This window comes from Panulirus ornatus, chromosome 3 (genome assembly GCF_036320965.1).
Source record: "Panulirus ornatus isolate Po-2019 chromosome 3, ASM3632096v1, whole genome shotgun sequence".
In the NCBI taxonomy this organism is placed as follows: Eukaryota; Metazoa; Arthropoda; class Malacostraca; order Decapoda; family Palinuridae; genus Panulirus; species Panulirus ornatus.
In genome coordinates this window covers 70,696,545-70,713,828 of record NC_092226.1, presented here as the reverse complement: position 1 = coordinate 70,713,828, position 17,284 = coordinate 70,696,545, and the positions used below count along the sequence as shown (strand labels likewise).

At 45.1% G+C, this 17,284-nt stretch overlaps 1 protein-coding gene across 4 annotated transcripts in view; it reads left to right on the top strand.

Moving 5' to 3' along the window:
* The window catches only part of LOC139763218 (insulin-like growth factor 1 receptor), a 141,100-nt gene extending 133,257 nt beyond the window's left edge, over nucleotides 1-7,843 (top strand). For all 4 annotated transcript variants that reach the window (XM_071689033.1, XM_071689022.1, XM_071689055.1 and 1 more), the window contains exons 27-29: nucleotides 1,598-1,671; nucleotides 5,349-5,455; nucleotides 5,775-7,843. In XM_071689033.1, coding sequence (XP_071545134.1) covers nucleotides 1,598-1,671; nucleotides 5,349-5,455; nucleotides 5,775-6,988 — 1,395 coding nt within the window. In that variant the 3' untranslated portion in view covers nucleotides 6,989-7,843. The remainder of the gene's footprint in view (nucleotides 1-1,597; nucleotides 1,672-5,348; nucleotides 5,456-5,774) is intronic.
* The last annotated feature ends 9,441 nt before the right edge of the window (nucleotides 7,844-17,284 follow it).

Sequence of the window (17,284 nt, the reverse complement as noted above, 5' to 3'; positions counted from 1 at the left end):
GAAATTCTCCAAATGAATAAGAAGAGAAAATGCTGTTGATTCACCAAAAGCCACAACATTGTACTTAGTGAAAGCTGCAGGCGGAGGCAAAATTGCCAGTGGGGTTATTTTGCCCTGGGAGGTTGACAGTAATTGTACAATATCGGTATGACTCGAGAGATGTGTTAGACGCGTATTGTTCTACATCGTACATACGAAATCCTTCCTTACTCCTGTTACTATATATATATATATATATATATATATATATATATATATATATATATATATATATATATATAAATTGTAATCTACGGTGTTTGTATATCACGTTTTAGTAATACAAATGTATAAAGATATTAAAAACCCGGATTTCATAATTCATTGTCTTTAATGTACCATCTTACAGCAGGCTACAGGAAGGGACAGACAGTCCGGTAGTGCCGACCCACATCTCACGTCTTGTTAACTGTTTACGATCGTACCAAACCATTTTTCTGTACTAGCAAGGTTATGAGGAGATGTAACCCCTCATTGTGATACAAATACGAGTGTAAGCTCTGTAACACATTGTATGGCCTTGTCTTCCTACATATTCCTGACGTGTCGATAGCACAGAATAATTTCGGACTTTTAACGCAAAATTCGCATAGAAGAAATGAAAATCTCCACAAATTTAGCAAGTCATAATTCACTTGCTGGAAATGTTTCCACTAACTAACCCATACTAAATTAAAAATTATTGAAGGAAAATGGTTTTGACCAATACGCAATTCATTTGGGAGGTTTAAAAGGGGACGTAGAAACTCACATTTCACATGCAGGAAAAAAATGAATATGAAAAACAAAAAAGTTTCATGAAGCAAATTTATTATACTTTGCCAGTATCAGAAATGGCCGTACAGACTTACCAGGCAATATTGGGGAAATGAATCTTTTTTTCCTTTTATCCTTACACTTTAAAACCTTTAGACAAACCAACCCATATTCCAGCTAAACAAACAAACAGTTGAGACAGATATACAAAGCAAATTCATCAGCCGACACCATGTCACTAGCAAAAAGAAAACGTAAAATTATCATCCCATATAATTCATGTTGATGAAAACGCGATCGACTTGCCAAACCCCCCTACTCCGTCCACTAGTTAATGCTCGTAACTTCCATTGGTTGTTCTCGCTCCATCCACTGGCTGTGTTAGCTCTCACCTTGACACGTCCATCATCTTATCAAGCCACACTTAGCTGGCATTGGAATAGGTTCTACGGTCATTGTGACCCACTGTTCATTAAACTGAAAACAAATTAAAGAAGTCTACGTTATCATCATCTCACACTTCTCTACGTAAAGTCTACGGATATATTAAACCATTTGTAAACATATTCTTTGCGAGTCTTCAAATTTATATGTATATATATATATGACTTGAACATATATAGACATATATAGACATATATAGACATGACTTGAACATATATATATATATATATATATATATATAATATATATATATATATATATATATATATATATATATATATATATATATATATATATATATATATATAATGTATTTACGGACTTACTGTAATGTGTGTTCTTTTTGTATTTCCCGCAGCACACGTCGGTGGATTTTCAGAAGAGATTCGAACGCGTGTCTTTCTACTGCAGTCGGTCCTGCGACTACTCCAGGTGAGTTAACATCTTGTTTATATTTGATTATGTGTTCCCTCTGTTGGTCACTCACGAAAGCTGCTGTAGTTTAGTGGTTATCTTTGCCTTGATTGACGAATGTTTGCCCGCCCGAGTTCGAATACTTGGGCGTGGCATTCGGCCCACAGCCAATCCAAGTATTCTTCCTCCCCATGGGGTTAATTGATGAATGGGTTCCTGGCTTATGTAGGATTGTATGTGGGTGCAACACACACACGACAATAAGGACACGCTGCACGTAAGAGTGTAAGAGACGGGACATGACACTTGTGTGAAGTTCTTCCCCCCTTGTAAGACACAGACAGTGACCACAGTGTGGGAAATCAAGACGGAAGAGAACAGAGATGAAATTAGACTCAAAAGAGGACAAATAATCATGGGAACTACACACACACACACACACACACACACACACACACACACACACACACACACACACACAGACACACACACACACACACACACACAAGAAAGTGGGAAGATGGCAAATGTTACAACAGTTTTTAAAGAAAATATTACTAAGAGATTATGCTAGACTACAGATCGGCCTCATGGACTAGTAATCTGAAAACTACGGTTAAAAAGCAAATGCTTGGTTACCTGGGAAAGAATATTGATCCAGTAAAGGAAATGTGTCTTACGAACATCTTGAACCCTGATGGTAAGCTCTCTCATGGACTAATGTCAAATTTGCAGTCTAATTCGAGTGTGGGACGTTTAGTAGGAATATTTACGCTGTGCATTCCCATCAAGATGCAATATGCCACAATAATCTGACCCCCCTAACTTCAAGAGTCACATTTAGACTTCCCAGTAATGGTCTAAGGATTGTAGCGAGAATGGTACCAGAACCGGAAGGAGTAAGCTCAAAAGAAACGAGAAAAGCCTACGGTTTGGCCACACTGGAAGAGAGAAGAGTCAGGAGAGACGTGACTGTATATATATATATATATATATATATATATATATATATATATATATATATATATATTTATATATATATATATATATATATATATATATATATATATATATATATATATATATATATATATATATATATATATATATTCCTATGAGTCCACGGGGAAAATGAAACACGACAGGTTCCCAAGTGCACTTTCGTGTAATAATCACATCATCAGGGGAGTCTCAAGAGAGAAATATAAGTCATCTGATATACAACGAAGAGACGAAGCTAGGGACTGTGACGATGTTTACAGAATATATCTTCGACATCATCAAAGAGTTCAAGACACGATGGTATCACTGGAATCCTGGATTGGATTAGATTATTGAATTTAGGCTCTTAACCCAAGCTACTGGAGCATCTATGGCTATTCGGCGCTCTCACTACAGTTTAGAATACTCTTAGAACTTCATTTAAACTCAGAAATGACCAATTCCATTTTTGACAGACCGAGAAAGGAAGGAACGTAAAAGTATAGGAGAGTAAATAGCACAACATGTGTAGGTGCGAGAGTTCAAGCTTGACCTTTGCAGCATGGTTAAACCTACCAAGGAGAAGCTAATCCCCGACGCCCTAGCTCAAGCCATCATTGCTCCACACAGACCCCACCAACGCGTTAAGCTTCGTGGGGGATGGGGACGAGACGACTGGATGCCCGGTGAGAGAAGAGTACGTCAGAAATCACTTCGTCAACAAGAGAAATAAGGACTGGCGGAAAAAAAGGGAAGAAAACGAAGAATGCACACAACGACCACCACTGAGATTCAAGGAAGCATATGACATTAAGGGAGGGACAAGAGGCTGGACCCAACAAGCAGAAAGATTGCCTGCCAATTGTACAAAGGGATCATTTAACTCGGTGTAACACAAAGTTGTGTGGCCTTTTAGACAGGCCATTTTCTTTGTGATGTATCTTTTCAGTGACTTAATGGCCTCTGATATTCAGTACTCGTGCACAGCCTCTTAGGAGCCATTGAACTATATCTTTTAAATGGATTAAAATGGCTTCTGTGATACCATAGTCGTCTACAGCCTTTTAGAGGCCATTTTCTCGTTGCATTATATCTTCTGAATGGACGAATATGGCTTCTGTGATAGTATAGTTATCTACAGCCTTTTAGGAATACCTGGTCTCAGCTTCGTAGTATCATCACGCATCTTCTCTCTCTCTCTCTCTCTCTCTCTCTCTCTCTCTCTACAGACCTTGGACCCGACGGGCTTTGCGACAGACGCCGAAATCCCCGTGTCACTGTACAACCAACTTATTTAAAAAAAAAAAAAAATAAAATAATAGTGATCTTCCTTCCTGCTGGCACTTGTTCAGAGCAGCCCCTCCCCCTCGTCATGCCTGACCTTTAGGACATGGCGTGTGATCGCTTTCTGCCCACGACAGCAGAGCCTGGCGCCCCCTTACCTTTGCAGACGCGCTGAGATGTTTAAAATTCCTGTCGACCTGGATGGCAAAGAGAGAGAGATCGTGTGATCACCCAAGCGTTCTTAAGTTTTAAGAGTTCACCTATGAGGATATTTCGATGCCAGGTGAACGACGCACTGTTGACAATTAATTATCCAAATATGTAATTAGTACTATTTTCCGATACGACAGTTAACTTTGAAATGGTACATTCTAGCGTGTGTGAACTGCCCGCATCTTCGCCGCTCAAAGGTATCCGCCGTTTGATTGCACATCTTGGTAACTTCGTTTCAGAAGTAGACGAATTACTTTAATACGTGTACACGAATTACATTAGTATATGGAAGGTGATTGGTATCTAATCTGTTGTTTATGATTAGCCAGCTTGTAAAACGCTCATTAAGATCGTCAGAATATTCGCTAACTGAGGGATGATTAACTCAAGCTCGACAGAGACGAACTGTGAGGGATACAATGGTACGACCTTTGATCAGGACGGTACGACCCTTGATCACGATGCTACGACCCTTGATCACGATGATACGACCTTTGATCACGGATACGACCTTTGATCACGGATACGACCCTTGATCACGATGGTACGACCTTTGATCAGGACGGTACGACCCTTGATCACGATGTTACGACCTTTGATCACGATGATACTACCCTTGATCACGATGATACGACCCTTGATCACGGATACGACCCTTGATCACGATGACACGACCCTTGATCACGGATACGACCCTTGATCACGATGACACGACCTTTGATCACGGATACGACCTTTGATCACGATGATACTACCCTTGATCACGATGACACGACCCTTGATCACGATGGTACGACCTTTGATCAAGACGGCACGACCCTTGATCACGAAGGTACGATCCTCGGTCAAGACGGTACGATCCTCGATCACGACGGAACTGCCCTCGATCACAACGTTGCGACCTTCAATCACGACGGTACGACCCTTGGGAGTGAGGCAGTTGGACTTTGACACGACTGTTCCAGCGACAAAAAAAGAATTACTGCAACACACCCACACACACCTTTTTAGAAGACTATCCACCAGCTACCTGACAGTTTTAAGACGGAACGTGGCAACTGTTATAGGTTATAGCAAGTACCCTACCCGAGTGATGGAATGCATAGCTGTCATTATCAATACACTCACTGAGGGTGTAGCAAACTCCTTATCAGATCCCATGAGAAAACTAAACGCCATTTGCTTCAATGGCGTCTGCCTCCCTTCCATTTGCCCAGGTACCAGCGGTCGGAGACGTGCGGCTTCATGACCGAGTGCGCCAGGGAGAGCGAGGACGACTCGGACGAGCTGGCCCTCATGACCTCCTGCGAGGCCAGCGACGAAGGTGAGGCGAGAACACCCTCGAAGACGTCCTCTGGAGAGACCGTCCTCGCGGTGTTCTAGTTTGTTCATGGCGGTCTCCTCATGTCTCTCTCAGGACTCCCCTGTTAGATCAGATAATAGCAATGATTGGTGATGTTATTGGTCCTTGAAATGTATATATTTAAATGGTCATTTATCATCTTCATCTTACTGACTTAATGGGTTTTGTGTGGTAGTTTAGCATGATTAATTGCTCACAGACAGGACTAGAGTCAGGAAGGATTGAGCCACTCATAACTGAGACCAGAGTTTGCCGACCCCATTTCTCCCCTCTGTTTTAGACATCTCTGAGAGGGACTTCGGCCGGTACAGGAGTACGCCCCACGGGAGTCCGAGGTTGGGCAAGAGCGCCTCTCCCATAGTGCGTAGGGCCTCACCAAGCGCCGCCACCACCTTCTTGGGCAGGACCCCAGACGGTGCCGGAGGGCCGGGAGACCCCAGCGAGCGTGTCGGTGCGGGCGACACGCGCCTCGAGCCACCGGTTAAGAGACATCTGTATTCCAACTTCGACGCGCAGCAGGAGCTTCACTTCAGCGAGAGGCTCCAGGCTGGCGGCGGAGTCCAGACGGCTCATCCAGCCGCCCTGCCGACGCTGCTCATACCTCACGACAGTCGGGAGCTACGTTATGCCCAGCTCCAGCTCAGCACCCCCAGCACCCCAGCTAGCGGTACGCACACACCTTCGAGCGGTCCTGTAACTCCCTCCAGCAATCCACAAACGCCGTTCCTTCGTCCGCACAGCAGCAGTTTATGGCCGTCACCCGCGTCGCCGGTCATCCAGCGCTCCCCGTCTCCCTTCGCTCACACCCCGCAGGGAGGGAGTAGCCCGACGCTTATGAACACCTCTCAAAACAGCGTCAAGTCTCGATCATCGTCACCGAAGCTTATGCCAGCTTTTTATTCCAATCTTCAGGGTCTTACTTCATCAGAGGATGCCAGTACCCTGGCGCCGTCGATCACGCCTCCCGGCGCTGGCTCGAGACTACCCGTAGGCACCCGATCACACGGGAATGCCACGGGGGAGCGATTCAGATGGTTCCCTGTGGAAAGGGGCCTTGCGTCGCAGACCGCTAGCGCCCCGGCAACGCCGCTCAACAACCAGGAGGCTCACAGAAACGTCCCGAAGCCCATAATCCGTTCCACATCCACAACAGATCCCACGGTCGACCATCCCGACCCGAATGCAAGTCCCGGTGAGCCCCCGCGGCCATGCGACCCCCTAGTTCCGTCAAGCAGGTCTCCGCCCACTTCCCTCAACCCTGCTCCCGCAGACGCACGCACTGACGGTACTTCGACTGTCCAGGACTCATCGTCAGCAGGATTACTTGCCTTAGGGAACTCCCCAGTTACCTCTGGTGGTAGGACTCGCCAGGATTCCTCCCTGGCCGTCTCCCTGCCGGGATCCCGGAGGTCGGCACTCCGTAGGAAGGCGTCCTTCAACGGACAGATAACGCAGAAGGACACCTCCCCTCCAACGAAGTTCGAGTTGCTCTGAGACAAAATAACTAGTACTCCTTGAACACTTGAACGTGCACACAATTGGTCATATATATATATATATATATATATATATATATATATATATATATATATATATATATATATATATATACCCCAGTGGTGTTCTGTAACAGGAAGACATACAAGGACCAAAGAATAAATTCCTAGTTTACGAAGACTTGTCCCAAACTGCTACTAGCCAGACCAGCAAATGCATGAAGCTTCAAAAGCGTGTGTGATATATTTTTTATCATGTGCCTTAGGGAACATAATGAATGAATGACTGATTATCTCTAGTCTTAACATGGGCTGTCAAGTCAGGCCATGTGATTATTCTCATTTTAACAATATTATTATTTAAGTACTTTATCACATGATATGTAGAGGTTGCGACCAATGAGAACCTGTGAGTGAAAATGAACTTCAGTATATATATATATATATATATATATATATATATATATATATATATATATATATATATATATATATATATATTATATATATATTGGCGTGTGTGTGTGTGTGTACGACTCAAACATGTATACTTGGGCGTGTTCGAATTCATGTACATTCCGTTTGTGGGTGTATGTCGGTATGATAATGTGTATGTTCTTACGAACATACAGCTGGATCTATTTGTATATGTTCTGTGTGTGTGTGTGTGTGGGTGTGTACATAATCATGTGTACCATATACGTAATAATTTTACTCATATGCATGTGGACATGTAGACCTTTAAATGTATAAATTATATGTTTATGTTTATAGATACAAATGCTGTATTTCTTCTTTATGAATGTATGCTTTTGATATTTTTGGCAGCCAAACAATTCTCTTTCATTTTCTCCCTTCGTACGCGCACGCGCGCACCCACAAATTACTCCAAGACCAATTTCCGTGAACGATTCTTGGTATTATCAAAGCCCCTATATTTTTTTTTTCTTTTTTTTTTGTCCTGTAAGACACCTGCAGCACAAGGGCTGCGCTACTTCCAGTAGCAGGGATATGTAGGCTCCTTTGGAGTGAAAAGCTCTTTGAGGAGACTGTACTCACAATGATGCAGCTTCGCCTCAAGCAAGCGGAGTCCGGTAACGCCCATACACATCTTGTATCACAATACCCACCAACAGGAAGGGTTCGAACCCCGGTACCATTTATGCAAGACTTGAGTACACGATAAACACCTGGCTCATACCCATAATAAAGAAACGACCATTCGATTACCAGAGTAATCGAATACCCGCAATTTCATGTCCGGTCATACCCCGTCAAGCTCACATTACTCATTACTGTTACACGTGAACACAAATATAATGCAAATGAACGTGGTAACTTTAGTGTCACCAGCTACCACACAAATGGTACCGGGTTCGATTCCTTCCTGTTGTTGTTGTTGTAGGGGGGGGGGGGGGGGGGTTACTGTGTGTTCTATGAAAGTGCGCGGTGTAACCAGATAAACACGATATTCCCAAGAGACGAGAGAAATCGATCTCAATTTCTACTTTGGGAGATATTCATACCGTGAGAATTACCGACAAAAAGGAAACAAAAAAATACTTAAAGGGTAACTGCATTAGTCTCAGGGCCCAATTTTATGCTGTACCAGGCCACCTCTCCATTCGTTTCATGCCCCGCTGCGCTGTTGTTTCTAGGGTCGCTAAGCAGGTTTCAGTGCGCATTGCGTTGCTGCTTTGAAGAACACTGCGCCGATGTTTCAAGACCAACTGTGCCGTTCCATTATGGCCAACTGCGCTGCTTTTTCAGAGCCTACCGCTGCTGTTTCAAGACCAGCTGTGCCGTTCCATTATGGCCAACTGCGCTGCTGTTTCAAGGCCTGCAGGAAAATTACTCATCTCTTCATCCTGGGACCTTTTGGAACATCCGCGACTTCAAGGCGTGTGTCTGTCCAGCGATTTCGCCCACTGCGGGTACAATTGCCAGCTAGATTTATCTCAGTCCTCGAGCACGACGGTACGGTCGCACAGCAGGAAGGTACGATCCTTGAACACGAAGGCAGGACCCTTGAACACGGCGGAACGACCCTTGAACACGGCTGAGCGACCCTTGAACATGGCGGAGCGATCCTTGAACACCCAAGGCAGGACCCTTGAACACGGCTGAGCGACCCTTGAACACGGCGGAGCGACCCTTGAACACGGCTGAGCGACCCTTGAACACGGTGGAGCGATCCTTGAACACGAAGGCAGGACCCTTGAAAGGCGGAGCGACCCTTGAACAAGGCGGAGCGACCCTTGAACACGGCGGAGCGACCCTTGAACACGGCTGAGCGACCCTTGAACAAGGCGGAGCGACCCTTGAACACGGCGAAGCGACCCTTGAACATGGCGGAGCGACCCTTGAACACGACGTTACCACCCTTAACCACCACCACCAAGATAGACCCTCGAGTTAACTGCCATGCCCTTCACCCTTAGAGGACCAAGTCAAAGACTAGGCCACCGTACCAATTGGCTACACACCGTTCATACTTCAATAACCACACTGCCGTGCTTAAGAATTATACCATCATTCATCACTAGGATGCAAACCATTACGTATATCCCGTATCCCCAGTGTACCCAAGAAGGATATGACACCTCTGTCCTGTAGCATAAACCATTGTGAAACCCCGTAAGGTTTGAATCCACCTCCCGGAGCGCCACATCCAAGCAATACAGGAGGAGGATCAAAGCTGCAATCGCACGCTGGCTTTCAGGGCCTTGCACAAACGCCGGTCTGTGCCCGAATCCCAGTTTAATCGCTGTAGTCCAACCAGCTGCTGCAGAGGACCTGGGAGGCGACCGGACTAAAGGAGGGAAGGTGGTGAGGGTGGTTCTGTAAGCAAATGAACTCACCCATGGCGTATCCAGCGAATCAACGTGACCGAAGTCGCACATTTACAAATGCGTGTAAAATTGATTCATTTATAGTAATTGTCTAAGAAAAAAAAGAAAATGGAACACATGAACAGTACCTCCTCCATACAAGCTTCCTTAAGAACGTCATAGTCCTTAAAAGGAAGTACAGTCAGTCTTGGTGTCAAACTTCATACACGTCCACTCAGTACGCTTGAATTAATATTTTCACTTGATCTTTCACCTTTTGTATTTATGACCTTCCAAGTTACACCATATAAAGTCAACACTTCATGTTGACCTTTGGTATGCGATCTTCAAAGTTTTTATTTCTGACTAGCATCCACACCTGATCTTAAATCAGTAGCAGTAAGTCGAGTAGAGTTCCCCCCAAAAAAATCCTTACCACATCCTATACTTTCCTGCGTGAATTGTAATATGAAAAATAACAGATTTTGATTCACAGTAATTTTACTACAGGTAATTATACGTCATTTCATATTACATTACATTAATGCTGACCAATCCCACGTTAATCCACTTAAGGATTACAAAAATACAAATTGAATCTGAATAATCGTCAACTTACAAATGTAACCTATGAAATCCCTTGTTATTCCAATATCGTCATAATTTACATTTTTCTATTAAGTCCAGCTCAAGGCCGAAGTCCAACTGAGCAGGACGGCAAACCTGTCATACTACAGCCAAGCCCTATGTTGCCGACAGGTGTCAGCGGTTGAGGCGATACTGTTAAGTTCGAAGTTACAGGCAGCATTAACCCAGTTACTGTGCAACTCTTTCGGATCTAAACCGAACTTACGTCAAGGATTATAACTTACGACAGTACGACAGGGTTGCGCTATAGCGAAGTCCTTACCTAACTGCAGTTTCAGTCGATGGAACTACTATTTTTACCCACTAGAGCAGCGATTGCATCTTGCGACGTGTCGCAACCCATGGTCACCACATCGTTTCATACGTGTGTGATGTAAACCAACATCCTAGGTGATGTTTAAACTACCCAAGTTGTCGACTAGATAACATGAGACACTTAATGAATTTAGAGCAGACAAGAAGATATACCAATTCTGGGATTTCCTTGTTGATTTTAACTCTTAATTGTCTACAACTCCAGTCATGGCGAGACCTGGTCGCGCTGATAATAATAATCTCGTCCTCGTCCAAGCCATACCATAATGTGATTCAAACCTCCAATCGGAAAATCGAAGTTCAAAACAAACTTACTTATTTACCCACGAGAATCGCCAACCACGATCGCCATTGTGGCCTTCCCACACTCGAACTGTCTCGAGAACCGAAACGAACCCTGAGCTTCCTTCCCATGAGCTCCGGGCGTCCTTCTGTGGGACGTTACTCCCCTTTTCGTATTCACTTCGGTAATGTATGGAAGTTATTACGAAATATTTCAACAACTCCGCTATACAACAACACTACCATAATTGAAAAATTTATCAAGAACCTGAAGACTTTGAATGGTTAAGTATCATAAAAGAAATAGGAAAATATTGCATCATAAACGATGCTATTGTGTGTCACTTTAGAGCCATAACCGCTCAATGGCGCGATTTCTCTTGACATTAGAGAGAAAAAAAAACGCTTGAACACTTTTCTGAATTGTAACCTTAAACGGAAAACGCCACTTCTGACACTATTCATTTCGAAATTTGGAGACATTAATATTTCTTAATTCATCCACAGATGATTAGACACAATGGTGATGCGTTAGATAATCACTGATGAAAACGATGGTATTTCATTTATCGCCATATTATATCCTACACGCACAACGGAGCTGCCGCTAGACAAAAGGTTTTTGATTAGAATATCGAGACTCGATTATACCTGACATGCCCACTCGAACAATTTACATGTACAATGAAAAAGCCGTGTTGCAGTTCCGTACGAAGATTAAGTATAATGATTGAAACATTATGAGAGTTCTACACCAGCTACATTACTCGTGGTTGGCAAGCCTGAGTTCATGAAGCTTCATAACTGCTGCTGTATCAGTTAAGGGTTCATATGAACCCAGGGCTTGGTATGAGCAGGAATACGAACCATGTTCGAGCAGGCGACGCACGCCTGGTCATTTCAGCTTACGCCAGGTAGATCAACGATATACCCTCGTATTGAGAGAGCAAGCACCATGCATGCAACTACAACGGAGGTGAGAGATGGTATGATCTACGTTTACTCAGAAGGAAGAGGATCCTGAGCACATAGCACAAACAATACATCTGAGCAGGAAGGAAGGTAGAGAGGTGGATCCAGCGATTTCGGTAAAGATGGAGCGACGGAAAGACCTCACTGGGTAGATCGCCTTCGTGTTATACACCATTACGAGACCAAGAAACAGCCGCTAGGATGGAAGGTTTGTTGACGCTGCAAGCAGCATATGCGCCATGATTGACGCGCAGCACACGAACGGTTTTCGGAGACTTCGTCGTATGGTTTATTCGCTCGAACCGCGGCTGTGAAACCTGCCTACTACCGAACGTCCATTGCGCTTCAGCAGATGTTTTTCACCAGATTTTTTTACGACACGACTTGTGACCTCCATGATAAACTGAATCTAATGATTTGACTACGACGCTCATGCAATGGTTAAAACTTCGCCTAAATAAGCTGATGTCTTCACAATAAACGTTTTATATCCTCGCAATACAATCCAGTCAATATGTGACGCCACGTCGCTCCGACCCAAGCTTACCGTCACAGCCTATTGTCATCACGTAAAATACACACACACAGGGCGACCACAAACGAAATGATGGTATTTTAAAGTCTCGTATTCTAATACGTTTAGCATACAAATCAACCTGATTTCCACAGAAATGACACATAAGAGCAAAATGAAAATTCGCTCGTTCTGGAGCGAATAATAACTTGATACCAAATTGATTCTGTGATCGTTTAGAATCACATATGATAGAGGCTAGAAGCGCTTCTTGTCCTAGAACAGACACTGGCTACGATATATACATTTTGTCCCTTTGATATATGGACCATTCTAAGCAAAGGCTCCTCTAGCTTAAGTCTGCGCTATTTCCAGTGGCAGGGAAATGTAGTCATCTATAGAGAGAGAGAGAGAGAGAGAGAGAGAGAGAGAGAGAGAAGTTCTTTTACGAGACTGTACGATCGATCAATGATACATAACCTTGTCAAAGGCGACTTTTGACTGGCGGTGTCACCTCGAGCCGGGGTGGGGGGGGGAGTGCGGTAACACCTATTGTATATACACTGGTATATATATATATATATATATATATATATATATATATATATATATATATATATATATAAATACATATAAAAGCTCCATTGTTCCCCATTTTCTGTGCCCACCAACGAAAGTCATTATACGACAGACACTTACTTAGCTTCCGCTGAAGGTTATGACCTCCCGATCGTTTCTCATTAGCATCGAGTGAATTCTTGTCGTACGACGCCATAAAGTCGCTGATTGAGGATGACCTTGGGGGCTTCAGGCAAACATTCAGCCTCCAGACCTTGCTAATTACAGGCTGATTTAGTCAACAAATCCCCTAATGACAAGACGCCTAAGTTGCACGTCTATGACGCTCAAAAATTAATGGAGCAAGGGACTAGTATGTATATATATATATATATATATATATATATATATATATATATATGTGTGTGTGTGTGTGTGTGTACACATAGGGTAAAGACTAGGTACGTAAATGCAAGGTTTAGAGTCGGGATAACACGGGTTTACACAGTTCTCCCCTCGGAATACACCACTATATCAAACATGGTAATCACATTCATACATAATACATACATACATAGACACCCATAAAACACGTGTACACACACACACACACAACGTCAAGTATACGCACAGACATTATATGCGTACACGCATATCAACGCATGGAAAACGGCCACTTCAACATAAGCACATAAAAGCAGTTTACCCACAGAGCGTAAAACAAAAATCCCTTTAAAAGCGACAAGTGTCACGGTGAACAAAGAGAGGGAGGGAGGGGCGAGGGTAGATATATATATGCTGGGGAGAAAAAAAGTTCAGAGACCGTTTTATATCACTCAATTACTCGTCAGGTTAGTTAAGCACCGAACCCACTCCATTTGCCCTTGGCTGTTGGTGCCAGCTGGCCTTGTGGTCGGTCTAACGGCAGCGACACTTGGGGTCGGCGTTGAGTCTCGCCGACGCCCGGCACACGGAGGTCGACGTGGATGGTTTAATGTGAATGGACACAGCTGGGTCTGGCTCAGGGTCGTGAGAGGTGGTATGTACGGTTGGTTGGCGGTGAAGGTGACGGGAAGCGGTGAGGGTGACGGTTAGCGTTGGTAGGTGACGGGAAGCGGTGAGGGGTGACGGGAAGCGGTGAGAGGTGACGGGAAGCGGTGAAGGTGACGGTTAGCGATGGTAGTGACGGGAAGCGGTGATGGATGACTGGAAGCGGTGATGGTGACGGGAAGCGGTGATGGTGACGGGAAGCGGTGAAGGTGACGGTTAGCGATGGTAGTGACGGGAAGCGGTGAGGGGTGACGGGAAGCGGTGATGGTGACGGGAAGCGGTGATGGTGACGGGAAGCGGTGAGGGATGACGGGAAGCGGTGAGGGGTGACGGGAAGCATTGAGGGTGACGGGAAGCGGTGAGGGGTGACGGCAAATTTGCTCTAGTTAGACACCTCGGTCTGATGAAACTGTTGATGTGGATTTATTCAGTGCTTTCTTCTCGATGGCGCTCTGCTGTTTACCACAGTGGCTACCTGGCGGGGGGTTTGATTGGTTGCCACTGTGATACACCGGGAATAACATTGGTCGGTACAGTTCCCCCGATTCTGATGGTGATTTGCACCCTGTCTGATTGGCAGCACCTCTGGCTGGCTGACGAACAGTGCCATCATCTGGCACTGCCGTTTGCTGGAAGGCAGAGTTGTTGTTGCTGCTGCTCTCGTGACGCAGGTTGGCCCCAACAACAACGACAGGTCGTGCATGGACCTGGTTAGTACATCGTGTCTCACATCAGCCCTGACGACCCTCAGATCTCACATCACCAGCTGCTGCAGGTGTGTGTGTGTGTGTGTGTGTGTGTGTCTTTCTTTCTCCCTTCGAGTGGGTAATCCAGACTTCTTCCCCCAGGTTTCCCTCTGGGGTCGTCAGACGTTCCAGAAATCACAGGTCGTGATGGAACGACCTTCCAGAAAATGGGGCTACTACACAGAGGGTCATTTAGGCGTAGGTCGAGGTAGATAGGGTCGTCTAGGACGTAGGTCGAGGTAGATAGGGTCGTCTAGACGTAGGTCGAGGTAGATAGGGTCGTCTAGACGTAGGTCGAGGTAGATAGGGTCGTCTAGACGTAGGTCGAGGTAGATAGGGTCGTCGAGACGTAGGTCGAGGTCGATAGGGTCTTCGAGACGTAGGTCGGGGTAAAAATGTATTGAAGAAGATTTCTTGCATCCTCGAGTTTCTTTATCTCGCAGACTACGACAGATGAAGGTGTGGATATTCCAGTTCTTGCAGCTATGTCAAGCCACTAAGATGGAAGCCGTCACTCCCCTGGGGCGCGACTACCAATCAAAACTTGGTCCATGAAAAAAAGAAAAAAAAAAAAGTTTTCGATTCTTTCCTTTTTCGTTTTCTGTTTCTTTTCGGCTTCAATTTCCTTTATTGCTTCTTCCCGTCTTTGAGAAGGTGATTCCGCAGGAGATGAGCCAGCACCGGTGTTCTCAGAGCGGGTGATCGACGCCAATTGCCAGGCGGGGAAGAACTAACTCGCGGGAAAAAGGTAATGGCCCAAGGCTATCAGGGACCTGGAATACGAATTTTCCTCTTGGTTTCCTTCCAGGGAGTTCCAGGGTCTCTTGGACCTGCAGACGTGGGCGTAAACGCCGCTAACCCGGGCTGCGGTAAAGCTCGCCCAGCTGGGTATGACTGCCAACTTATTACGTATTTCGTATTTCTACATGTGGGAGTAGGAGGGAGGGAGGGCGCGTATCTTCCAGCATGCTGGCCGTACTGTGCACCACATCTTCCAGCATGCTGGAGGTACTGTGCACCACATCTTCCAGCATGCTGGAGGTACCGTGTACCACATCTTGCAGCATGACGGAGGCACCGTGTACCACATCTTGCAGCATGACGGAGGTACCGTGTACCACATCTTCCAGCATGCTGGAGGTACCGTGTACTACATCTTCCAGCATGATGGAGGTACCGTGTACCACATCTTGCAGCATGACGGAGGCACCGTGTACCACATCTTGCAGCATGACGGAGGTACCGTGCACCACATCTTCCAGCATGCTGGAGGTACCGTGTACCACATCTTCCAGCATGACGGAGGTACCGTGTACCACATCTTCCAGCATGCTGGAGGTACCGTGTACCACATCTTCCAGCATGACGGAGGTACCGTGTACCACATCTTCCAGCATGATGGAAGTACCGTGTACCACATCTTCCAGCATGACGGAGGTACCGTGTACCACATCTTCCAGCATGACGGAGGTACCGTGTACCACATCTTCCAGCATGCTGGAGGTACCGTGTACCACATCTTGCAGCATGACGGAGGTACCGTGTACCACATCTTGCAGCATGATGGAAGTACCGTGTACCACATCTTGCAGCATGACGGAGGTACCGTGTACCACATTTTGCAGCATGATGGAGGTACCGTGTACCACATCTTGCAGCATGACGGAGGTACCGTGTACTGCATATCACTCTTTCTCCTCGACTCAAACACACACACACACACACACACACACACCAGCGGTCATACTGGCGAGTCAAAGACCATCAGTCAACAGCCAATTATCTGATATACAGATGCGGCTTCCTGAGCCCAGACACGCACACGCAACTGTACCCAGAGAGTCGAGCCTAACGAACGTGTTTGTTGTGGTACGTACGGCGAGCTAGCCTGGCTTCCGTCAGGGGTAAGGTTCTGGTGAAGTTTTGAGGTCAAAGTTTATGCCAATGGGGAATATATATATATATATATATATATATATATATATATATATATATATATATATATATATATATATATATATATATATATATATATTCCAGTTTTGGAAGAAAAGGTAAGAGAGAAAAGAATACTGCCTGTGTATCTCCCGCGTGTCGTAAATGGCGTTTAATGGGGGTTGGTTAAACTTCAGTGGAGAGGATGGGGGGTGGCGGCTGGATTCCCTTCCCTCCTGTATTGTCTAGATGTGAGGAGACTCCTCCCTTTATCATATATACTCGCTTTCCCTTCGCTTCTCACACTCGCAGTGGGAAATCAGTACCCTAGTATCTACTACCTATGTGGCTCTCCAAGTGATACTAGTCCTCATCTGTTAGATATCAAAACACCTGCGCCCCCAATCCTGTAATAAACATAAACATGTTGGACCTAACCATAT